General features: G+C 38.8%; 1 protein-coding gene across 11 annotated transcripts in view; it reads left to right on the top strand.

Moving 5' to 3' along the window:
* Window positions 1-26,468, top strand: part of SERAC1 (serine active site containing 1) — a 266,492-nt gene that overhangs the window by 226,596 nt on the left and 13,428 nt on the right. For 10 of the 11 annotated variants that reach the window (XM_064598300.1, XM_064598297.1, XM_064598294.1 and 7 more), the window contains 8 exons: window positions 2,055-2,091; window positions 4,367-4,503; window positions 5,656-5,745; window positions 7,286-7,417; window positions 10,131-10,252; window positions 11,260-11,388; window positions 20,010-20,123; window positions 22,112-22,274. In XM_064598300.1, the coding sequence (XP_064454370.1) occupies window positions 2,055-2,091; window positions 4,367-4,503; window positions 5,656-5,745; window positions 7,286-7,417; window positions 10,131-10,252; window positions 11,260-11,388; window positions 20,010-20,123; window positions 22,112-22,274 (924 nt within the window). The remainder of the gene's footprint in view (window positions 1-2,054; window positions 2,092-4,366; window positions 4,504-5,655; window positions 5,746-7,285; window positions 7,418-10,130; window positions 10,253-11,259; window positions 11,389-20,009; window positions 20,124-22,111; window positions 22,275-26,468) is intronic. The other variant, XM_064598301.1, reaches the window with a different exon arrangement.

The following is a 26,468-nucleotide window of genomic DNA, read 5'->3' as shown; positions in this document are numbered from 1 at the left end:
TGTAAAAGAGAAGATAGGCCTAGATCATGTTTCATTCATTGTGCCAGGTACTATTCTAGGCCCTGAGGATACAATATGGATTAAGACAAAGTCCCTGTTTTCATGGAGCTTCTGTTTGTTCTTTAAGAATAGATCTTTTTTTTAGGATAGCTCCTTTTCATGTAGAAAATTCTATGATTCTGTATTTTAAATATAAAAAGGGGTTGAGACAGAGAAGGGAGCTTTTCCTCTCTCATCATTCTTAAAGACCAAAGAGTAGTGAATTTACTTTAGGATAGGAGAGTAGTGAATTTACTTTAGGATAGGAGAAAAGCCAGTGAAAAGGAAACATAGCAAGTTGGTAGCAGTAGAGAAGGAAACAAGCTGCTCTCGGGGCCCACAGGGTTGGGCGGGGGTCGGGGGAGTGGGGGTGGGTGGGAAGGAAGCCATCTTAGAATAAAAAATAAAAAATCCTAGAGGAGTCCCACAGTCAGGAAGCTCTGTCACAACTTCTGATCTCATCCCTGCTGACCTCCTGGAACTGTCCCCTTCCCAGTTCTGGAACCACTACTAAGGTCTTGGAGTTTGGGAGGAATGTCCATCTCCCTTGCCTGATGTCTAGAGAAGTCAGTCAAGTTGAGTTCCTTATCCCTCCGTAGGGAGGATAAATGTGTTCTCAGTAGCCTAAGTTGAAACTCTGACAGCAACCTGCAACCTCTACACATCCAGTGAATTAAAGGTTATGTAAGTTTTGCAGGCAGGTAGCAATACCTGACGATTATGGGTAATGTATCTATAAAGGTTGTGTTCAGTGCATGTTCACTGCATATGGCTTAAATTAGTAAAGTTTTCGTTTTTCTTATATAACAGGGAGTCAAGAGAGACAATTTAGAGCAGGAACCACAGATTAGCAATCCTCCTGTCTTCCTGCTCCATTAACTTTATTGTCCTCATGGTCACAACATGGTTGCTGAATCTCTAGACGTCAAGAAGGCAGAAAGGCCAAAAGTCATCTTATGAAGCTGTGTCTTTTTATTTGGGGAGGGATCTCTACTTACAGACTTCCATCTATAGCTGATGGGCTACAACTGTGTTGCATGGCTAGCCCTAGCTGTAAGAGTAAGGAATTTGAATATTTTTAGATAGTAATTAGGTTGTGTTAGTAAGGATTAAGGGGCTTATGTGGATCAAATAGGCAGCTAGATGTGTCTTCCACTAGGAGATTTTTTTTATATTAAAAAGGTTTTCTTTTTTAGTTCCAAACAAATTTATAAGTAAACTGGTAGAATGTAACCAGTATTTTTTTTCTTAAAGATTTTATTTATTTATTTGACAGAGAGAGAGAGACAGCGAGAGAGGGAACACAAGCAGGGGGAGTGGGAGAGGGAGAAACAGGCTTCCCGCGGAGCAGGGAGCCCGATGCAGGGCTCTATCCCAGGATCCTGGGATCATGACCTGAGCTGAAGGCAGACGCTCAATGGACTGAGCCACCCAGGTGCCCCTGTAACCAGTATTTTTAATGGGGCTATATTCATATGGCACTTAACCACCAACTATAACATAATTACTTTGGGAAAAGTCGTTTTGTGTCCCTGCTTCACAAATATGATCCCCTCCTCGCCCCCCCGTATCATCCTAGTAGTGATAGAGAAAATTCTCCCCTGTCCCTTATTTAACTGGTTGTGAACTAGAAGGAGTCAGAAGGCAAGTTAGCTTCATGGCTGTCTCATTCAGTGGAAGCACCGCAGGCCTGGCAGCGTCCCAGGTGCAGTAACACTGGGGTCTCTACTGGTTTGCTGGGGATGACAGAATAAGAGATACAAGAAAGGGAGAATAGTAGGAAGTGAGAATGAGTATGAAATACAGAGTATATTTTTATACCCAGTGCTTATTGTTTCATTTGTCTACATCTGGGGATAGGAAGCCTTTTGGAAAGTAATTGATCATAATCATGGAAAAATATCAGTAACTTCTTATCCAATTATATAATATAGGTAGAGACACTGTTGCCTATTTCCTGTCACATTTTAAAAAATGAAACTCATTACATTGACTTTTTTCCTTTCTTTTTGAAGGAAATATAATAAAGTTTACTGGATCACTTATTTTAGGGTAAGTGTCAACTATGAAATATTAATTGGCTTCTTTATACTGCTATTTGAAATCCCAGTGGAGGTGATTTACAGTAGAATGGGGTGGCAATTAGGTATAGATTTTGGAATTAGGTGGATTAATCACTGGTTTTACCACTTCAGTGTTGTCTCGATCCAGTTACTTTACTATCTGAGAAGTGTCTTATCTTAGGTCCAAGGGTACAATGGGGATTCTACCCACCAGGCACTGTTGCTCTGAGAAAAGCCCTTGACCCATACAGAGCAGGCGCTCACTAATTAGCTTCACATATTAAAATCACATCTTGTGATTCTAAAGTGGTCAGAAAGGTAAAAATTGACTGTAGCCAAAATTATTTTTGAAAACCCCTTAAATCACCATACAGCGCTCGTGAAAGGAAATGGAGGCTGACTGAGAAAACCAGATTGACATCTTCCATCTCATGCTCTTCAGAGGCGCATGCTTAATGAATGGAGTGACTTTCTTCCCTTTTTTTTGGAAGGGGGGTTATATATGTTAATATATGTTTAATACTATTCTGTATTTGTTAAAACTCTTTTTTACTATTATACATATGAGATCATTTATTTATACACACATACATATATAATTCTTAGATGCTGAAATGATAAAGGAGATGGATTTGGCATTTTATTCAAATACCAACATTTCTCCATGACATTAATGTAAGACAAAACATAGTTAGATGACTTTTCCCTTTGGATCATTCCAGGCAAAATATATAGTCATGTACTTTGTCTATTTCACAGTTATGTTCAGGAGTATAGTGAAAATTAATCACATAATTTCTAGTAAAGAATTTTGTCTTTCATGCAAAGCACAATAAAAATATTGAATGCATTTGCTCTTTCTGGGTGCTCAGATAGTACTCTAAGAGAGGAGAGGATTCTGTTTCTCTGGTGCTGGCCAGTGTCTGGCCCTTCTGTCTTACCTGCTTTAACTTTGGGATGTAAATCAAAGGTCAGGAGAATGCTTATATAACTGATTTTACTAAGCCCTGAATCTAGATAGTGCAGCCTTTGTGTCTGGATTTAGGGAGTGTGTAGGTCAGTCTGTTCAGGAAAAAACCCCTTCATTTTGGGTACATAACAAAGAACATTGTATTTCACACCTAAAAATTGACTTTATGCATAGCTCTTAGAAATATGCTGGTGATGGGAGTACAAATTGGCTAAACTTTTTAGAAAAACAGTTTGTCAGTATCTAATAAAGTTGAATAGTATGTATACTGTCAGAAAGTCTGTAATTCTCCTTCTTAGATGAGTATCCTAGAGGAACATATACACATGTGTACAGTGTAGATGTATAGGGTGTGTAACAGGATTGTTTGTAATAGAATCAAACTAGAAATTCCCTGAATACCCATCTGTGGTAGAATGGGTAAGTTGTGGTATATCCATCCAATCGCTGAGTCACATACCATATGAAAATACAAAATATGAACTACTGATACATGCAGCACTGTGAACAAATGTCACAAACAAGAAGCTGAGCAAAAGAATACATACAGTGTGATTCCATCCTGATGAAGTCCATAGACAAAACTAAGCTCTGTTGTTTAAGGATGCATGTATAGATGGCAAACTATAAAGAGAAACAAGGACATTATTGTAATAAAAGTCAAAATAATAATTAGCTATAGAGATGAGAGAGTGGGTCAAGATCAGGAAGGGACACACTCTGGGCTTCTGGGGGTACTGTTAATGTTCTGTTTTTTGCTTGGATATTGTAATTATTACTGTTCATTAAACAAAAATGTGTGTACATGCATTTATACATATGTATATAAATATAGTGTATGTTATATCCACATTACTGTGTATATATTATGTTTTTTAATAAGAAGGAGGACAATTCCACAACAAAAAGCTTAATATAAAAGTGTGGCTCAATCAACAGGGTATATGTTGAGGAAATTTCTGTTTGTTATGGGGTGCAAATCACTAGTGTATATGAAACTTTTCGTTCAGAAAACATTTTATTTCGTTCAGTGTTTACTAAGCACTTATTTTTGCCATCCTTTTTTTGGGAAATTCTGCCCTTAACCTTTTTTCACCACTTGTAGGAAATATTATTCTCAGTCTGTAGGCTCAAGAGCTCAGCTGTTGTTCAGGTTGAGCCATTCAGTTTATGTGATACTCAGGAATCTGATGAGCTCCATAATTCTGTTATTCTGTCATGTAAAAAAAAAAAAGTGGCTCTTGTGTTACCTTTAGATCACTTATTCATGATGAATTTTTTGTTTCTTTTTCAGCGGTTCTTTATTTCTTACATATGAAGTTCTGGCCCTGAAGAAATCTTTGACATTAGATACTCAAGTAGTAGAAAGAGAAAAAATGAAGTCATATATATATGTGAACACGGTTTCTTTAGATAAAAGAGAAAATTATGGTAAGTTTATGGTAAAGTAATCCCATTTCTGTGAAAAATGGAAGCTAGTTATTAAATTTTAAAATGAGTATTTAAAACACAATATTAACAAGGTAGGTTCAGCTCATTCTAAGAGTCAGCAAATCCTGTGAGAACCAAGTTCCTAAAGAAGTAATTGAAGACCAAATTTTGGACTTCCATATTTAATTCAGGTTTGCAACTCTCCTGTAACTAAGTGAAGTGAAGACTAGCTGGCTATTTTAGTCTAAACTTGGAATTCCATACCTTAGTGGAGGTCAGTTCAGAGGCTGGCCCTCAGTTTAGCAAGTATAAAAACATGATTTTGTCACTTAGCTTAGATATATTCCTGCTTCAAGGGATTTATTCATGCAAACTAAAATCATGACATGGATTCATAAATCTGAATACTAACTTACTAAAGAGGGAAAAAAATCTCTCACAGAGGCTAGAAAACCTGTCTTTACGAGTCAGAACATTCCTCTTCTCTGTATTTAGGTCACAGGGAAACCTAATTAGTAACCAGACAGTTGCTTGATGAACGTGAACTTTTAGAGGAGAGGCGTATCTTTTCATCAGGGCTTGGGTAGCCTGGTGAGGCACTGCCTTGACTTTCAGCTGCCTGTTCCTACACTGTCGGCCAGACTAACCTTGTCTGCTACAACGTTATGTTCTCTGAGTGAGGCAGATTCTACTCTTCCCTTTCTACTGCTGTATAAATCACCATCTGTCCTGTTGGCATTACAGTTTCAATTATACAGATGATTTTTATAGTTTACAATTTATCCATATAGCAAAGCTTCATCTCCATAGTAAGGCATCTCCAAATTTCAGTTTGAGAAGGGCTGTTGTTCTGGAACATTTTCCTGAATGTAGCTAATCCTATGTTGCATATGAGGATTTTGTTAGCTTTAGTTAGTGTTTTTGTTTTTGTTTAGTTTTTTACTTTTTTCCTGACTTGGAGAGCAATCTTATTTTGGGATCTAGAGCTCTGTGTTCACATAATGGTTTTAGTTGTTTTGATAGTGACACTAAAAGAAAAAATGCTGTTTTATATTTTTTGAAAAAATTTAGTTTATACATTTTTCTTTAAAGTAGTGGAGTGTAGCATTAAGAATATATACTTGGTTTTATCTAAGTTTGTAATCATCTTAGGAATCACCTACCAGGCAAGAAAAGAGCTTCACAAAGCAGTAAGAAAAGTATTGGCAACATCAGCCAAGATACTGTGGGGCCCATTTGCTGGTAAGTATCAAATATTTAACTTGGAGTCTTTATCAATGATCTGAAAGTCATTTGATGATCAACTTGAGATCTTTTTTTTCCCATTTCTTATACTGACATTAATTATAGCTATGGAAAATTAAGTGACATTATTCTCTTGGGCTATATTTAAATTTTTTTTTTTTTTTTTAAAGATTTTATTTATTTATTTGCGAGAGAGAGAATGAGAGACAGAGAGCATGAGAGGGAAGAGGGTCAGAGGGAGAAGCAGACTCCCTGCCGAGCAGGGAGCCCGATGCGGGACTCGATCCCGGGACTCCAGGATCATGACCTGAGCCGAAGGCAGTCGCTTAACCAACTGAGCCACCCAGGCGCCCCGAGCTATATTTAATTTTAAGGGTGCTTTTAATTTTGATGCCTTGGTCAGTCTTCTTCCTTCCACTTTGTGGATGTATTGCTGTTAGATAATATAATAATAAATATTGAGATTAAATATACCGTTTTCTCTTGATGAGTGTTTTAAAATTTTAAATTTGTTAGAAAATCACTCCCATGCTTTCTCATAATGAGAATATTGCATCAATAATGTAGATTTTACAATCAAACAAATCTACAATATAGAGCTAGCTATGAAAGAGCTTACTTGATCTCTTTAAAAAGTTACCATCATGAAAAAGAGGTGAGAAAATTTTTAAGAATTAAAAGATACTAAAGAGAATCAAATCCTGGTTTTAACGAACGGCTCTGAAGGTATTTTTTGAACACTTGGAGAAATTTGAATATGGAGTTAGACTGGATTTTAGATGGTTTATGGAAGATTTTTGTTAGTGTTCTTGGGTGTTACAGTGGCATTGTGAGTATATAGGAGAATGCAGGCTTATTCTTAGGAGATGGAGGTTGACTAAGAAAGGGTCAGATGTTACATCTGCAACTTCCTTTCACATGGTCTAGAAAAAAAATACACATCCATATAGATTAAGTAAATATGGAAAAATAAAAGTTATTAAATATAGCTGTACACATGTGGATGTTAAGGTATTCTTTTAATTCTTCCATATGTTTGATATTTTTCATCGTGAAAAGTTTTTTAGGGAAAAAGAGCAACAACAAATAAGAGACCAGGTTGTGAAAGCAACGTAGTATATAAAACAAAAGCACATGATAACATACATAATAAATACTAACAAAATAATATGACAGAACTAAGAACAAACCTACCAGTCATTATCAATACCCGGAAATGGATTTCAGTCTCTTATTGTAGATTTCAAGTACTTATAAATTTCCATCTTGGGGCACCTGGGTGGCTCGGTCGGTGAAGCGTCTGCCTTTGGCTCAGGTCATGATCCCAGGATCCTGGGATTGAGCCCCACTTCGGGCTCCCTGCTCAGCGGGAAGCCTATTTCTCCCTCTGCCTGCCACTCCCCCTGCTTGTGCTCTCTCTCTCTGACAAATAAAATCTTTCAAAAAAAATAATTACCGTCTTAAATAAATGGAAGGGTAACATGTTTTAACTGTTCGCACTGTTTCTGTTGTCTTGTTCTTTTTCCTTTTCACAAAGACACCTTCAGTACAGTTGATGTCGAGGATCACGAGTGTGCCACATGGCTGCTCCTGAGGAAGAGCCAGTCGGGGGACAGAGCGGTGCGACTGCAGGCCGTGCAGGAAATGTCAGAGACCCATCACTGGCACGGTAACACGGCCCTCCGAGCACCTGCCACTCTGCCGGCTTGCTCCTGATCGCTGATATGTCAGGGAAGGAAAATAATTCAGGGAATCTGAATATTAAAATTTTAAAAAAGAAACTCCAGTGATAGAGAAAGTAGAAAACTGCTGGCCTGGTATCCAGATGTGTTTGATAAGAACAGGCTCAAAACTGAGGAAGATGTATTTGTGTAACTTTCTACCAGAACGAAGTTTTACTTGATGAGAGAAACTCTTGGTGCTGATAGTGATAGCCTAATATTATATTTGCATTTTCTTTTGGTTCCTATTTAACGAAATATATTTTATTTATTTTACTTTATTTCTTTTTTTAAAGATTTTATTTATTCATTTGACAGAGAGAGAGAGAAGAGCAGGGGGAGAGGTAGAAATAGGCTCTCCGCAGAGCAGGGAGCGCGATGTGGGACTTGATCCCAGGACTCTGAGATCATGACCTGAGCCGAAGGCAGACGCTTAACCGACTGAGCCACCCAGGCGCCCCACGAAATATATTTTCATTGCTTGCTGCACCATACAGTACTTGTTTTCACTTTGACAATTTACTTGGCTCTAATGCTAATAATGAGTCAAGTGTACCTGATTTGTGTGTTTATTATTTTTAAAGGAAAATTTAAAATATTTAATTGTATTTAAAAATTGCAAGTTCTACAGTAAAAGTACATGAGCAAGAGTTCAGATCTGCTCTGATTATAGTACAGGGACTAAAATATACTTTATCAGTAGTCATCTTATAAAATGGGGTAAACAAAAAAGAATAGTTTTAGAGAAAAGTATCAGAATAAGATCTTTGCCTCCATACAAGTTGATTGATTGGTGGCTATATATAACTTATAAGCTTGTTCACTGTGGGTGAAGACTTAGAATAAAAATCTTTTTAAAAATCTACCTTCCAGGGGCGCCTGGGTGGCTCAGTCGTTAAGCGTCTGCCTTCGGCCCAGGTCATGATCCCAGGGTCCTGGGATCAAGCCCCGCGGGAAGCCTGCTTCTCCCTCTCCCGCTCCCCCCGCTTGTGTTCCCTCTCTCGCTGTGTCTCTCTCTGTCAAATAAATAAAATCTTTAAAAAAAACAAAAAAAACCCAAACTACCTTCCAGGGGCACCTGGGTGGCTCAGTCGTTAAGTGTCTGCCTTCGGCTCAGGTCATAATCCCAGTGTCCTGGGATCGAGCCCCACATCGGGCTCCCTGCTCAGCGGGAAGCCTGCTTCTCTCTCTCCCTCTCCCACTCCCCCGCTTGTGTTCCCTCTCTTGCTGTGTCTCTGTCAAAAAAATAAAATCTTAAAAAAAAAAAAAACCTACATTCCAGGGGCGCCTGGGTGGCTCAGTTAGTTAAGCGTCTGCCTTCAACTCAGGTCATGATCTCAGGGTCCTGGGATCGAGTCCCTGCATAGGGCTCCCTGCTCAGTGGGGAGTCTGCTTCTCCCTCTGCCCCCCCCCCACTTGTGCACACACACTCTCTCTCTCTCTGTCTCTCAAAATAAATAAAATCTTAAAAAAAAAAAATCTACCTTCCAGGACTCCATTTCAGATTTACTACATCAGAAAAATCAGAGTTGGAGCCCAGGCACGTAGATTTTGGGAAAGTTCCCCACTTGATCATAAAGAACTCACCCAGGTCATGAACTGCCATTATTAAAAATAATGCCTGCTTCAGTGGTTGTAATTTTGTTTTCGATACATAGCTTAGTCTATTTGGGCTGCTATAACACAAAACTGTAGACTGGGTGGCTTATAAACAAAATAAATTTCTTTTTTCTTTTTTTAAGACTTTAGTTATTTGTCAGAGAGAGACAGAGGCAGGCAGAGGGAAAGCAGGCTCCCCGCCGAGCAAGGAGCCCCATGTGGGACTCAATCCCAGGACCCTGGGATTATGACCTGAGCCGAAGGCAGACGCTTAACCAACTGAGCCACCCAGGCGTCCCTAGAAATTTATTTCTTACGGTTCTGTAGGCTGGGAAATCCAAGATCATAGTGCCATCACCACCTTGATGTCTGGTGAGGACCTGCTTCCTGGTTCATACATGACCGACTTTTTACTATGTGTCCTCACGTGGCAGAGGGGGCAAGGGATCTCTCTGGGTCTCTTTTATAAGGACAGTAATCCCAGTCATGGGGGCTTCCAGAAGTTCCCACCTCCAAATACCATGACATTGGGAATTCTGTTTCAACATATGAGTAGAGGGGGACACAGTCATTCAGAGCAATACATAAAGGCTGGACTGGTTAAATCATGAAGGCTCAAACAAAGTACCACCATCTGAAACCTCACATTATTCATGGACATCAAGAGATGCAAAGCACCACACCATACCAGCGACAGTAGATCTCAGTGCAACCTCAGGTTTTTTAAAGTAGTGATCAAAACAGTTTTTAAACGCTAGAATTATTACAAAGAAAAGGAGAAGAAGTTAAATTGGTTCTGACCTATCAATTTTCACATTTGAAGTTCAGTTCTTCAAAAGGTTACTTAGACTGCGATATGCTTACATATATGTTGAGAATTATGAGATCAGGCGTGGAAATGTTGGATATCTGGCTTACCAGTAGTGTAAATGCAGTTGTGATTATGAAAAGAGACGTGGGAAATTTTGAATCACAAATTTATAATTTAAAAATTAAATGTTCATTTAATTCTTGAAACAACTATAAGCTAATTTGGGTGCTAATAACATACTTTTACAATAGATTACCAGTATAGGATAATTGCTCAAGCCTGTGATCTGAGAACTCTTATTGGTTTGGCACGAAGCAAAGAGAGTGATCTTCGCTTTTTTCTTCCACCACCTCCTTTGCCATCTTTAAAAGAAGTAAGTAAATAAAATAGTCCAGTGAGTGAAAAATAGATTAATATATCATCTTCACTTTGGGTGCAAAGTAACCATTCGAAAAGTAGTCTGTTGGCTACTTTTCACAAGCAGGTAAACAAGATGTAAACCTGAAATTGTAGTTCCTATACAAAGATTTCTTGATTTATCAGGAGATGTTTCTCTTGTGTTATTTTCCCCTTTTGGGCATTGTGAGTCTTTATACACCAGAAGGTAACTTCATAGCCAATCAACATCGATGAATTAGGCCCTAGTTCTAATATTGCTGTAGATCTGTTTTTCTCAACACTTCTGACATTTTGGGCCAAATAATTCTTTGTTGTGGAAGGTTGTTCCGTACATTGTAGGATGTCTAGCAGCATCCCTGGTCTACTCACTGGATGCCAGTAGCAGTCCCCTCAGTTGTAACAACCACAACTATCTCCAGATACTGCTGAGTGTTTCCTGGGGTGCAAAAAAGCTCCTGGAGAACCACTACGTGTAGATATTAACATATCACTCTGCATAGGTTTTTACTAAACACTACATATAGATATTAATGTATTACTCCACGTAGATATTAATTACTAACCACTAATAGGTATTAGAGTGTGCTTCTTCAGCACCTTTCCAAGGCTTTCCTAGAAAACGAAAATCTGAAAACTTGCAATCAGTTATTGAAAAATAGAAAAATGAATATGCTAGATGTAAGTTATTAGAGAAAATCAGTAATGAGTTCTGGATTTATAGAAGCAAGGTTTAGTTAGAGTGTAATAATCCATTTTGAGTCAAGAGCTAAACTTTGCAATAGGGCTTTCAGACTGAGGTAGCAGACATAGAAGTACAGAACTCATAATTGATTCTCTATGTCCTTAGGTGGGCAACAGTTTTCAAGACTAAAAGCACTAATTTATCTCTGCTCTTTTGTTTTGGCTTTGATTCTTTGGGTACTTTTGTTGTATTCAGTTGTTGAGCTTAATTATGAAAAATTTCCTTTCCTTTTATTACAGGATTCTTCCATTGAAGAAGAGCTCAGACAGTTGCTGGCTTCTTTACCTCAAACGGAGCTAGATGAGTGTATCCAGTATTTTACATCTTTGGCTCTGAGTGAAAGCAGTCAAAGTCTAGCTGCTCAGAAGGTTATCTCATTTATTCATTCAGTAAATTTTTTTTTAAATTTTTTTTTAAAAGATTTTTATTTATTTATTCATGAGAGACAGAGAGAGAGAGAGGCAGAGGGAGAAGCAGGCTCCCAAGGAGCAGAGAGCCCGATGCGGGACTCGATCCCAGGACCCTGGGATCATGACCTGAGCCGAAGGCAGACGCTTAACCATCTGAGCCACCCAGGCGCCCTCAGTAAATATTTTGGAGTGCCTGTCCACCCTTTCTAGGATACTGTGCCAGGGGCCAGCACTTAGAAACTTAGAATAGTCATCCATTCAGGAACAGAATAAACATGTTGGCTCCTGGTCGTGTGCCAGGCACTGTTAGGGATGGTGGGGAGACAGGTAAATAAACAAAATCACAGAATGTATAAGAGAGATACGGGCTACTCTGAGAGCCCTTCACTCTGCTTAAGAAGTCATGTAAGGCTCCATGGAGGTGACTCTGAAGTTACATCTTGAAGAATGAATAGTAGACATTTCTAAATGTTTGTAGTGGGAGGGATTCACTAGAAGCCACGTTCAGCATCTTGCTGGATCCAGAAAGCTTCCTTATCACATCTCCATCATCTCAGACACCACAGCAAGCTCCTTACTTGTCTCTCCAGTTGTATGCCTTCACAGCAGCCAGAGTGATTAAAAAAAAAAAAGACGTGAATTAGATCCACTCATTCTCCTGCATTAAGCCTTCCAGATAGCTTCCCATTACATGCTAAGTCTGAGCCCTTTTTGTGATCAAGGCATTGACTGGCATTATTTATCAGAGTGGCTCCCCTTGGAGTGGTGACGAAATTGATAACAAGGTGCCAGTAGGCAGTCACAGGATGTAAAGTTTGTGTAGTGGCAGATGGTGTGCAAACAAGGAGACCGAGCACAGGTCAGCATGCCCAGCTGTATGTGCCATCTTGTCAGAGTTCTCAAAGTGCTCTTCAGGGTCCTTCACACCTTTGGAGTAAGACTATCTTTACACGGGAAAGCCATTCTGATTGAGGGGTTTATGTTCTTTTATGTCTTTCACCTCTTTGATTAGGTTTATCTGGCAAGGAAGAAGTCAAGCTTTCACTGTTTGCAAACAGCATGCTACTCCATATAGAAAACCCAAAGGACTCCACCAAAAAATTGTTAGAACTGATACATGAATTCAGTAAAGTCACAGGAAACAAAATCAACATACAGAAATCTGGTGTATTTCTATACACCAGTAATGAAGCAGCAGAAAGAAATTAGTCAATCCCATTTATAATTACACCCAAAACAATAAGATGCCTAGGAATAAACCTAATCAAAGAGGTTAATTCCTTTAAAAAAAACAAAAAACAAAAAGCACATCTTTAATTAAACATTAAAAAAATATTTAATTTAGTTTCAGTTCTGAGGCCCCATCTCATCAGACCAGTAAGCAACTCCATTTTAGTTGTTCTCATCTCCTCTCCCACCCTGCCACCCCGTCACCCTCCCCCCGCCCCCCATTTAGTTAGGCTTCTCAGATTTTTTACTTACTAAGAAGTTGTGAGTGAAGAGATAGGAGGGGTGTCCATCTAGTTTTTACAGATCTGCCAAAACTGCCTTGTGACAGTCTCCAAGCACCTTTCAAGGGGCAAAATGCTGCTTCTGTACAAAACTACCTCCTCAGGAGGTTACTTAGCCTTAGCAGATAACCTACACAGCTGTTTGGTTTTAGAGCAGAGCTTCTTAACCTTTTTATGCCATGGACCCCCCCGCCCCCCGGTGGTTTAGTGAAGTCTGTGAAGTTATTTCTAGATGCATAAAACACAATACATAGGATTACAAAGGAAACCAATTATATTGAAATAGTGTTATCAAAAATAATTTTTGTGGTATAATACAGTACTTCTTATTGATGCATTAAATAACAATACATTTAATTAGCAATAATCACTCCTCGGATACATTTAGAACAGGAAAGTTGAAATTTATTTTTAAAATATTTTAACTGTTTTGAAATAATTTCAAACTTCAAAAATTGCAGAAATAATACATTTCACTAAGATTCACCAATTATTACTGTTTTGTCCCATTTGTTTTCTGACCCCCAATTTACTCCCCATCTCTCTGTAGATATATTTTATATGTCTGTTCACACACATTTGCTATTTTCCTCCCTGAACCATTTGAGAGTTAGATGTAGAAATAATGTCCTATCACCTCTAAAGACTTAAGTGTGTTGTATTTCCTGACAACATGGACCTTCTGAGATAATGACCACAGTACAGATATCAAACTCAGAAAATTAACATTGATAGAATACTGTGATCTAATATAGACTCGATGTTTGAATTTTGCCGAGTATCCCAGTAATTCTTTTATGGTAGCTTATTGTTTGTTTTTTTGTTTTAAATCTGATCCATGTCTAGGATGAAACATTGCATTTGATGGTCATGTCTCCTTTTATCTGGAAAAATGCTTCAGCCATTCTTAGTCTTCATGTCATTGACATTTCTGAAGAATACAAAGTAGTGGTTTGCAGAATGTTCTCAATTTAGTGTGTCTCACGTGTCCTCAGGATTAGAGTCGGCTTATGCATTTATCGCAGGAACACAGCAGAGGTGATCTGTGTCCTTCTCACTGTGCCACATCCAGAAGCACATGATGCCAGTTGGTCCCCTTGTTGCTGATGTTAACTTGCCAGGTTTCTCTGCTTTAATGTTAATATATATTTTGTTTATAATGAATATAGGATCTGAGGGAAGAGGGGATGTTTGAGACTATTAGTCTATCCTGTTCCTCTTCAAACTTTCAGCCGTTGGTTTCAGTATCCTCTCAATGAATCGTGCCCAATAATGGTTATTCTTGGATGGTTGCAAGATAGTGATCTCCCCCCTGCCCAACTCTAACCATCCCTCTTTACTTCTGTCTACTGTAAGGAAAAGCTTTCCTTCCTGATCCATGGATCCAGGGGCTCATGGATTATTTTATTCACTGGATTATAACCCAGTACTACTATTACTCATATTGATGCTCAAAGTGTCTCAGAATTGGTGTGGAAACCCCTTCAGGTTACCTCCCATGCATTTTGGAATTGTCTCCATTATTTTTTGAGTACTTCTTATTTTCTGGCATTAGAAAACATTCCAGGCTCCATCTTAAACTTTCTCTGCTCCAGCTCTGGAGTCAGCTGAATCTTCAAGAAGCCCTGGTTCCTTCTAAGGAAGGAACAACCAGTGGTTGTTAGAAACCACCTTTTGGGTGTAAGCTTGCTCGTTGCTACTGGGGTTACTTTTAGACCCTTCCAGTGAAAGAGTTGGGGAAAATTACAATTTTGTGTGGTTCAATTCAATGTGTAAATTTTGCTTCTTCAAGATATCACTGTGAATGCTGTTGTTGCTGGGCTGAATAAGAATATTAAACTGAGGACTAGTCTGTCCATGTATGGGTCTCAAGTAACTGCTGGTAGGTGGACACTAGATGGCAATGTCAATTCTGGGTTACCAGTATGAGGATGTGCAGTTGGCATTCAAAGGAATGAAGATCCTAGTCTTATTTTCAGAAAGCTGCAGCAAATGAGATGTGATAGGAAATTATTTGTGTTCTCTATTGCTGACAGAGTCACACAGATTACCACAGTTACTATGGTTTATTGTCTGTGTTTATAATTGAATGCAATGCAGAATTTCTGTGAGATGTCAGGAATAAAGACATAACGTTTTCCCACCCAAGCATATGCCCTCCCTACCCTGAATTCTATCTACCCCAGGCGCTTAAGGATGACCCTGGCTCAGCAGTTCCTATTTTAGAATGAACACCATTTCTAAGCACAGTTGGTTTGCACAAATTGCAGAGTTCTGAGGTTGTAAATTGTTACGCAGAAACACCAGAGATTAGCTTTTACGCACGTTAAAACAAAGGGACCCACAATTAGATGCAGTATCAAGACACTCTGTCCCCCCTGCTCCCCACCCACCCCGGCAGTGATCTGCCTTCCCTCCTTTTGTTCCTTCTGCTCATTGGGAGAACTGGGTCAGAGGGAGCAAAAGCACTTCCCAGGTTTGCTGTGCCCTCCTCCACAGCTACGACCTTGGCAGCCATCCGTTATCTGCCCTGGGAGTTTGCTGACTACAATCTGCTCGGAGTCTGGGGGACAGGGAGGGGTGGTCCTTGGCCTTCCACCATCCCAGATGTTACCATCAAGATTGTTCCTTCTTTGGTGTCAGGATCCAGCTTTCAGTCTTGTTTTGTTTTTTTACCATCTGGACACTTCCAGTCAGTCAGCTTATCCCCAGTTTCAACCTTTCTTAGAAGACTTCAGGTGTCTGTGACCTAGAGCCTAAGGAAGCAACAACCAGAGATGCAGAAGTTTGAACGTTTTAGATTGTGTTTGCTTCTTCATCTAATACAACAAGCTGCCTAGAGTCAAGAGAACAGTGGATGTGGTGCATTGAAATGATTTCCCATCACAAAGCTTTTGTGGTCTTGGCTTAAGGATAGTCCAGCTAAAAATCCTGCAGTTTTGTATTATCATTTGCCCCTGTAATATCCTAGTCCCTCTGAAATCAGCTTAGGTATTAGGGTCTGAAGTCCTTGCATCAAAACACTTCTGACATCAATCTGCATAAGTGTAGCAATGTGTTATGATTGAGAGACACCAACAGACTTGGTTTAAGGACTGGATATTTCTTTCATGACAGAGGATTTGGAAACCTACACAAATACACAAAACAAGCTTGCTTTCACATAGTTGGACAGGCTTCCTCGGTCCTGTGGTTCCCCATGATGTACAGCTGTGCACATTGAGGATTTTTTGTTGGAGTGAACCCATCATTGTCATCTGCAAACTCCCTGTACCTCCCCTTCTCCCAACTTTGGTTGTGGGTAAATCTCATCAATTTTAAGTAACAGAGAAAGCAAACACAGCTTTTTTCTAAGTTTCTAGGAGAATGGATAATCATTTTCAGATGTCACATCTCTTAGCAGCCCTTGGCTTCAGCTTACCTGAATCTGTTTCTTCACTGCCTTTCTGACTGTCCCCTCCCTCATGCTCACTGTCCCTCACACTCACTATGCTTCAGCCACACTGGCCTTTGCTCTCCATTCCTTGAACTTGCGAAGTATTTATCTGCTCGTGTTCCCTCCACCTGGGATTCTCTGCTACCAGCTTGTCATATGGCTGCCTCTTCGTCCTTCAGCTCTCAGCTTGTCACCTCCTCGGAGAGACCTTCCTCTTTATCTCAAATGTTTATTGCATATATTGCCCTTTATAGCATTTAGCCCATTGTATAATTATGCTTTATATTTATTTGTTTACTTAATTCTCTTACTCCCTTCCAGTAGTCTATAATATTCTCCCCAGTACCAAATACAGCCTCCCACACAATATATTCTCAATAAATATTTATGGAATAATGAATGAATCATGACATTGTTAAAAGAGCCAGCTGTGCACAAACTTATACATACTTAAGTAACAACTCGCATATGTCTATTATGAATCAAAGTATTTTTGTATGACAGACAAAAATGGAGATATTGTTTAATTGGAGTGTAGGTTATATGGTAAGAAAATATTATACATTAAGTCATTTGGTTGTTATAAACTTGTTGAGATGCATTTGAAAAATACCGTGTTAATCCACAGTAATGTTGTGTCTCAAATTGAGTATCGTCATGAGAAAATTATACATAAAATGCTTTGTTACACATGTGATTAATAATATGGATATAAATTCTTTAGTAACTTTATTAGTTGACCTTTCCTCTTATGCTTTATTATTATTGCCTTCTAATTTTTATACCTTACCCTTATTACTGTTTTTAACATTGTCACTCTTTCTTTTCCTCTGCATTTCTTTGATCCTTAAGAAATTGTTTTTTAGTTGCAATTATGGAATTTGATGTGTGGCATTTCTTTCTTTTTTTTTTTTTTAAAGATTTTCTTTATTTGACAGCAAGAGCGAGAGATGGAACACAAGCAAGGGGAGTGGGAGAGGGAGAAGCAGGCTTCCCGCGGAGCAGGAAGCCTGATGCGGGGCTCGATCCCAAGACTCCAGGATCATGACCTGAGCTGAAGGCAGATGCTTAATGACTGAGCCACCCAGGCGCCCCAATGTGTGGCATTCCTTAAATTTTTACAAATTTATGTAATCTTGCTCTATCTTAATCCAGTGATAAAGCAGCAGTAACCTATGTGTATTTATTTTCATGTTAAGAGTTAGAATACAGGGGTGCCTGGGTGGCTCAGTTGGTTAAGCATCTGCCTTTGGCTCAGGTCATGATCCCCAAGTCCTGGGATCAAGCCCTGCATTGGGCTCCTTGCTCATTGGGGAGCCTGCTTCTCCATCTCCCTCTGCCTCTGCTTCCCCTGCTTGTGCTTGCTCACTCACTCTCAAATAAATAAATGAAATCTTTAAAAAAAAAGAATATAATCCATATGACCACACCATGAGTTTGCACCTTTTATTCATTCCTTTTTGCTTGTGGTTTTTACTACCATACAATCTGCCAGTTCATAAATAACTTCAAAGCTTTGCTGATGAGGTTGGAATTGGAACTGTATTCTTATATCCCACTTAGCAAATGATCAAGAAAAATGCAGAATCCTGGGTCATTTTTTCTCCTTTTTCTTTCCTTGAAGCATTTAGCTTAGAAAGAGGTCAGATGATTTGAGGGTGTGAGATAGGGAGAGGGATTTGGGGGAGGCAGGTTGTGGTGGTAGATCTTTAAGAAAAGGTCCCCACCCCTCAGTTCACTGTTTGCCCTCATGTCTGCTAGAGGAGAGAGTGACTCTTAATGAGTTAGTCCCTCCCCAGCCCTCGATTTCAAGAGCATCAATGGTTGAGATTCAAGCATGTTTAAACTTGGAAAAACAGAATGTTACATCAGAGAGGAGGGCATGAGTAAGAATTATAGAATAGCCAAACATTTTGTTTACTAGGTTTCCTGAACCATGGGCCCTATACATTAGCTCAAAATGTGGAAATTTATGGAATATATTTCACACTGGGCTTTCTATACACATTTTTGAAAAACATTACCTTGTAGTTGAGCTCTTTTACCAGCAGGTGGCCTGTAGGCACAGTTATGGCCCCTTGTTCCAATACAAAGCGCTTCAGAGGAGGACTAGTGATGAGTCTTCCTTCCATCCCTTCCATCTCCCCCACCCCAGCAGACACACGCCCTCATGTAGTTATACATACTCTTACACAGATTGTAGCTTATGATACACTCTTCTGCCCCTTTTTCTTACTTGAGGGTTTATCTTGGAGATTGGTATATATCAATATATGAGGAGACTCAGAAATTTTCATGTTCATATAGCATTCCATTGTACAGTAGACCCATCATGATTTAACCAGCCTCCTGTTGGTGGCGGTAGGTAGTTCAGTCTTGCGCGCTTACAAACATTGCTGCCGTGAAGGAATCTATTCTTGCGTCACTTTGCCCTCGTGGGTCGCTCTAGGGCACAGGTGCTTGCAGTTTAGACACAGCTGTCCTGAGTTGTCCTCCACAGAAGCAGCAGGGTGATAGGAATGCCTGCTTCCCCCCCCCCAATAAACTGTTCTTTGTCATGCAGTGTCACCGTGCATGCTTCTCGTAAGAGCAGCGTTGGGCATCGTGTCGTAGATTCCCCTTCCTAGGAACTTCCTGTTGATGACTGTTGCTCATTTTTCTGTAGCATTGTCACTGTTTTTGTCACTGATTTGAAGGGAATTGTATACTAGTGACATTAGCGTTTCATCTATGGTAAGAGCTGAAATTTTCTTTTCCCAGTTTTTTTCTTTAATTTTTTTATTATGTTCAAGGTGGCCAACATAGAATACATCATTAGTTTTAATGTAGTGTTCAACGATTCATTAGTTGTGCATTACACCTGGTGCTCATCACCACATGTTCCCTGTTTATTCTTCTATTTCACTATCTACGAGGGCTAGTATACACTCCTGTCTCATGGTTTTCCTAGCTCTTCTGCTTATTCTTCCATATGAACTTGAATTTCAGTTTATGAAGAATTAAAAGCTCTCATCATTCTTATCGGTTATCTTCATTTTATTTATTTTTTTTAATTTTTTTTAAAAGATTTTGTTTATTTATTTGACAGAGACACAGCGAGAGAGGGAACACAAGCAGGGGGAGTGGGAGAGGAAGAAGCAGGCTTCCCGCCGAGCAGGGAGCCCGATGCGGGGCTCGATCCCAGGACCCTGGGATCATGACCTGAGCCGAAGGCAGATGCTTAACGACTGAACCACCCAGGCACCCCGGTTATCTTCATTTTAAATTTTTCCAGTAATGCCTTTTCTCTCTATTATTATTTTGATTAATAGACTTCAGGTAGACTCTACTCTAACATCATCTGACAGTAGAACATTATGGTCAGCCTGGGCTTTTCTTGTTAAAGAATTGTGTGTTAGTCTTCATACTTTGAGAGAAGAGGACACAGAGGAAAGAAGTAAGAAAGACATAAAGATTGCCTCTTCTAGAAATGAGTCCTTATGTTTTCTGTTCTAGTAAGCAACAATTTGCATAACTAGTTCCCTTTCAGCTTCCAAAATATGTCGTGTATAGCTCAGGGATTTTTTTTTTTTTTTTTTTTTGTCAAAAAATATGAGTCACTCTTTTTAGTAAACATCTTAATTATCTTTCAGGGTGGCTTATGGTGTTTTGGAGGAAATGGACTTCCTTATGCTGAAAGTTTTGGAGAAGTTCCTTCAGCTACAGTGGAAATGTTCTGTTTAGAAGCTTTGGTAAAACATTCTGAGGTAACTTATATTTTAAAAATGTGGTTTAGTTTTTATGATCACAGTGAAAAAATTGTACATGTTGGCTCAATCAAGGGAAGTAATCCTCATTTTTTGTAAAAGAAAAAAGCTTTTTGCTCGTTTTAAAATTTCTGCTTTTCCCCCCATTTAATTAGAATTGATAATCATAATTTAGCTCCAATACATGTATTTCATTTTTGCCAAGTAGTTCTAAAAATGTATTTAATCTTAATGATACATAAAGAAAACAACCCATTGTCTAAATACAGCATTGACCTTTGATCTATGCTATCTCCTGCCTTTCTCAGATCATTTTTACAAATAATATTACCAGGTAGTTAATTTTCAGTAAAACATCTGCTAGAGATGCAGCATATAGAAAAAAAGTAAATATTTGGATGACCATACTCTTGAATTTTAACCAGAGCATGTATTAGTGGTTTTTAAATTTTTTGGCATTTATGACAACTTTTCTGTCGTGATCATAGTTTGATTTTATTTACTTATATTTATTTTAAAGATTTTATTTATTTATTTTTAAAGAGAGCGAGAGAAGGGGGAGGGGCAGACGGAGAGGGAGAGAGAATCTCAAGCAAGACTCCATGCCGAGAGCAGAGCCCGACATGGGGCTTGATCTCAGGACCCTGAGACCATGACCTGAACTCAAATCAAGAGTTGGATGCCCAACTGAGCCAGGTGCCCCCTGGTGCACTCTTGATTTTAAAAAGAAAAAAGCAACAAACTTTGTGGTGCTCAAATATGAATGCATAAAAATCACTCGGGAAGCATGCTTAAAAGTGCGTATTTCCTGGTTACCTCTAGCAATTTTAATTTAGTAGATGTGGGGTTATGTCCAGAAATTTGCATTTTAACAGGCATCCCTGGTGAGGCTGCTGGAAGTGGTTCATCCCACATCATGAGAAACCCCATCCTAGAACTCTTAAACTCTCCAGTTTAATTTTGGGAACCATTAGTCATGGCTCAGAAGCATCTTTGGTCATCTCTAGTTCCCACCAGTGGAGTTAGGAATTGAGTACAAAACAGAGGTATTAGCATTGTAGTTCAAAAGGGCACGTGGGAATATGAGCTGGAGTTTTTGCGACTTCAGACTAGTTTCTGAAGTAATAGATGCATCTTCAGTGGAAAGTACAGTGCGTGGAATACCTTTCCAGAAACCTCTCAAGTCATTACGTATCTCACTGAGGTATGTCTAAAAGACTTACTTTTAAATGCACTTAAAATGTGATAAAATTCAATAAAAATTTGGAGAATGGAAATTGTTGCATGTATGTGACATGGTGTCCTGTTAGTGAGTACAACTGGTGATGGGAGGAGGCCAAGGCCGTGCCAGTGACCTTGGCACCTTGTGACGACTTACAGTAGGATTACATATTTCCCTCAGCTTTCTTTTATCTCTTTTCTCCATTAAAAATTCACATCCCTTTTTATTTTTTATTTTCACTACTTGATCTTTCTCTTTAAAAACTGTTCGGAGAGCCCCATAGCTGTGGACTTGGGTGGGGTGGTGTGCAGGGCCACAAGTGGTGCTTCTCTCTGGGAGTTCTTGTGTGCAGAAGCAAAACCTGCCACTTGTATGAAGTTTTCTTTCCCCTGTTACCAGGTGGCAGCTTTCTCAAGCAGAGAAAAGCTCTTTAAGGTAGTTTCAAGCCAGCCAAAGTATCCCTACAAATTGAAACAATTCTATAAAAATGACATCATCAGGTTATACATCCCACCAAGAGCTAAACAGAATAAGAATAAAAACTTCAGAAGTCCTGGGGAGATATGCCTTTATTTTTTCAGTGATTTTGAATCACCTCTCACATAGATAGGGGTTTGCTTATTTATTTAAGTAAGCTGACATGAGAGTTGTAGGTAGGTCTCTGTCCTTGAGCAGGAGCCCCCTGGCTGTGCCATCAGCATACTTTGTCACCTGGTTAGTGAATCTGTGCAACATAAAGTGAGCTTTCATTGATTTGTTGTGCTAGATATCTACACATTGTGATAAAATTGAAGCAAACGGAGGCTTGCAACTACTTCAGAGGCTGTACCAACTTCACAAGGATTGTCCTACAATACAGAGAAATATAATGCGTATCATTGGAAATATGGCTTTGAATGAACATCTTCATTCTACTATAGTTCGCTCAGGTAACACCTTTATATGCTGAGTATTTTGGATTTGGTCCTTTGTTCTTCTCCCACCTCCACCCCTCATGATACATTAATTTTTTAATAGACTTAAGACTTTGCTTAGGGTTACTTATGGGTCCTTAGAGCATGTCATTTTAGTAGGGGCACGGAATTGCTTGAGACATGTGGATAATCCACATTGAAGATAATTGGTGTGTGGATAGTCACAGGAGAGCAGTTTTTGCCATGATGACCATCTAATTGTTTACATCATCTTTGATATGATTTGGTTAACCAAGAGGTGTACTCGGAGTATAATTCGTGATTTTCCCCCCTTGCAACTAATAAACTGATGGTGGGGAGATACTTAAGACCATGCAGATATCCTGCTCATCTACTGAACATTCTTGCCTCATCTAGTCTTTAGCATGATGGTTGCAAAATAATGGTTTTCTAACTGCAGCACGCCTTCCCCATGTGCTTTTCAGCATTTGGCATTTTCTTGTAAGCAAGAGCCTGCCCTTCTCTCTCCTTCCATCTGTCTCCCTCCTTTTTTCCTTCTTGACTCCCCCCCCCCCCCCCATCAGTATGGGTACATAGATTCTTGGTTTTTTAATGGTTTATAACTTATTACTGTACTTCACATTTGGTGCCAGATTGTCTCAGTTTTGGTTAGTGGGAGCCCCATAGACTGGCTCCATGTGTCCTTGCAATGTGCCTACCTTATTTTGGGAGGCATTCCTTACTGTCTGGAATAACAAGATGTTTCAGGCTCATCTCTCTGAGGAGAAATGCAGGTAGATTTTAGTGCAGATTGATTGGTAGAGACCAGGATCTGGGTGCTTGGTGTCCTTATTGGTCCTGGAGTGTCTGCTTCTTGGCTCTTTCAGTGGAAAACGCAAGGTGATATATACAGATACACACACACAACTATGCATACATATGTGCTCATTTTATTAGCGCTATTTATTATTAGAAACTATGAATTCACATTTTTTCTTGTGTCCCTGCTTTTATTTTTGTTTACGAGAGTTTTGATCAGTAGAAGTTTTTAATTTAATGAAGTCTCATTCAGGGATCAGCCAACTTTTTCTATAAAGGACTACTTATTATGGGTTTTATTTGTTCCTACTTTTTAGATTCTTAAAGTAGAAACTTAATCACTGATTTTAACCTCTTTTCTTGTTTCAGTTACCTGTTGCTGTGTATCAAACACAAAATTCATTGGTTAAAATAGTGGTCATATATTTTCCTCATCAATCTGAAACTTGGGCAAGATTTGATAGTGAAGGCTTACATCACTCTAAGCAGCATTAACTGGAGCATCTTAGCTGTGGGGTGAAGGATACACTTTGAAGATTGCTCGCTTACCTGGCTTGCAAACTGGTACTGGCTCTCAGCTGGGACTGGGGACATTGGCTCCTTTCTACATGCGCCTCTGCATGCAGCTTGAGCTTCCTTTAAGCATGATGGCTAGGTGTAAAGGGCAAACGTCCCCAGAGAGGGCCAGGTATAAGCTTTTTTCCTTTTATAATCAAGCATTGGAAGTCATTTCTGCCATGATCTATTGATTAGAAGCTAGTCACTAAGCCTGGCTCACATTCAAGGGGAAGAGATTTGGAAGGGGTGTAGACTCATCACCTCTTAATGGAGAATAGTGTCAAAGAATTTGAAGACATGTTTTCAAATCACTACAATTTTGTATTTAAAGTGGTAAATTTCTAACCTGCTTTAGATGCATCCCTCACATTTTGGATATATTGTAGTTTTATCATTATTCAGTTTGATATATTTTCTAATTTTCTTGTGAATTTTTTCTTTGTCTCATGGGTTACCTAAAAGTGTGCTGCGTAGTTTATAAATATTGTTTTCTAGGTATCATATGTCTCTGATTTCTAATTTAATATATCATGTGTTCAGAGAACATACCCTATAAGATTTTAGTCTTTGGGAATTTATTGAGATGTACTTGATGGCCTGTTGTATGGTCTGTCATGGTGAATGTTCTGTGTGCACTTAAAAAGAATGAGTGCTCTGTAGTTGTTAGGTGAAATGTTCAATATATAACAATTAAACCACATTGGCTGACAGTATTGCTCAAATCTTCTCTAGGTCTTCATTGCGTTTTTGTCTAGTTCTATGAATTACCAAGAGATGTGTGAAATTTTTCAACCATGATTGTGAATTTGTCTGTTTTTTCCTTTAGTTCTTTCAGGTTTCTCTTCCTGGTAGATTATTCATTTTTTATTAAAAAAGGATGTCTCTCCCACTGGGGTCACTCCTTTTCTTTAGGTCTACTTGATCTGGTATTAAAATAGCCACACTAGCTTTCTTTTTCTTTTAAAAACATTTTTATTATTGAAGTGTAATTGACATACCATGTCATGTTAGTTTCAGGTGTACAACATAGTGATTTGATAATCCTGTACACTATATGATGCTTACTGTAAGTGTAGTTATCTGTCACCACACAACATTATTGACCATATTCCCAATGCTGTACTTTTCATCCCTGTGACTTATTTTATACCTAGACATTTGTACCTCTTAATCCCCTTCACCTGTTTCACTTAGCCCCCCCCCCCCGCCCCCGCCCCACTCCCCTCCTGTCTGGCAACCAGTAGTTTGTTCTCTGTATGACTGTTTCTATGGGAGTTTTTGGTTTTGTTTTTTAGATTCCATGTATAAGTGAAACATATGGTATTTGTGTTTTTCTTTGACTTATTTCACTTAATACCGTCTAGGTCTATCCATGTCATCACAAATGGAAAGATCTCATTCTTTTTTATGGCTGACTGATAGTCTATTACACACATACACACATACACATCTTATCCATTTACCCACTGACATACCCAGGTTGTTTCCATATCTTGGCTCTTGTAGATAGTGTTGCAATAAGCATAGGGGTGCTTAGGTCTTTTTGAATTAGTTTTTCATTTTCTTTGGATAAATCCCTAGTAGTGGAGTTCCAGGATTGTATGGTATTTCTATTTTTAATTTTTTGAGGAACCTCCATACTGTTTTCAACAGTGGCTGCACCAATTTACATTCCCACCAACAGTGTGCAAGGGCTCCCTTTTCTCCACATCCTAACACTTGTTATTTCTTGTCTTTTTAATTCTAGCCATTCTGACTGCTGTGAGGTGATAGCTTATTGTGGTTTTGATTTTCACTTCCCTAATGATCACCCTTTTTCTTATGCTTGCTGTTTGCATTACCAATCTTTTATCTTTTCCCCTTCTTTTGCTTTCATTTTTCTGTGACTCTAAAAATAAGTACATCTTTTATAGACAGCATATAGTTGCATCTTTTTTTAAAAATCCAGTTTGATCCTTTTAATCAGAGTGTTTTGTCTCTTTACCGCTAATGTAATTATGAATATTGTTTCCTTTTTTTCTCCTTTACTGACTTTTTGGGGTTACTTGAGTATCTTTTACATTCTGTTCTTTCTCCTCTTTTGGCTTTTTATATAGTATTATTTGTGTATTTTTTTTTATTGGTGGTATCCTTAACTTATCACAGTCTATCTTGAATTATTATTATGCCACTTTATATATAGTGTGAGATTCTTACAACAGCGTAATTCACTTTCCACCCCTTGCCTTGGTATTGTCATAATGTATTTTATTCCCACATATGTTATAGACTTTGTGATACATTGTTGTTATTCAGTCAAGCGATACTGAAAGACTATAAGAAAAAAAGTCTTATTTGCACATTTATAATATCCAGTGTTCTTCCTTCTGTTCTGTTTATCTACATTTACATCTGATATCATTTCCCTTCAGGCTAAAGACCTGGGCCTGCTGGATAAATTCTCTCACGTTTCATTTTCTGAAAGTCTTTCCTTTGCCTTTATTTGATTATCCCAGGAAGGAGATTTTCCATGGATAAAGAATTCTGTGTTGACAGTGTGTTACTTTTTCTATCAGCACTTTAAAACTGTCATTCCATTCTCTCCTAACCTCCGCTATCTGATGAGAAGTGTCTTATTCCCACTTTCGTTCTCCTGTATGTACCTTGTCGTGTCTTCTCTGGCTTCTTTTAAGGTTTTTATGTTTGGTTTTTAGCAGTTTGACTATGAAGTGCTTGATTCCTTTTTTATATTTATGCTGCTCACAGTCTGCTGAGCTGACTGGATCAATGGGTTGATGTTTTTGATCAAATTTGGAAAATTTCCAGTCAGTATATCTTAAAATACTTTTTCTT

Source organism: Mirounga angustirostris, unplaced genomic scaffold (genome assembly GCF_029215605.1).
Source record: "Mirounga angustirostris isolate CCGP_5_RB_7025 unplaced genomic scaffold, mMirAng1.0.hap1 SCAF_8, whole genome shotgun sequence".
NCBI classification, from domain to species: domain Eukaryota; kingdom Metazoa; phylum Chordata; class Mammalia; order Carnivora; family Phocidae; genus Mirounga; species Mirounga angustirostris.
The sequence above is the reverse complement of the archived record's forward strand: the minus strand, read 5'-3'. Positions and strand labels throughout refer to the sequence as shown.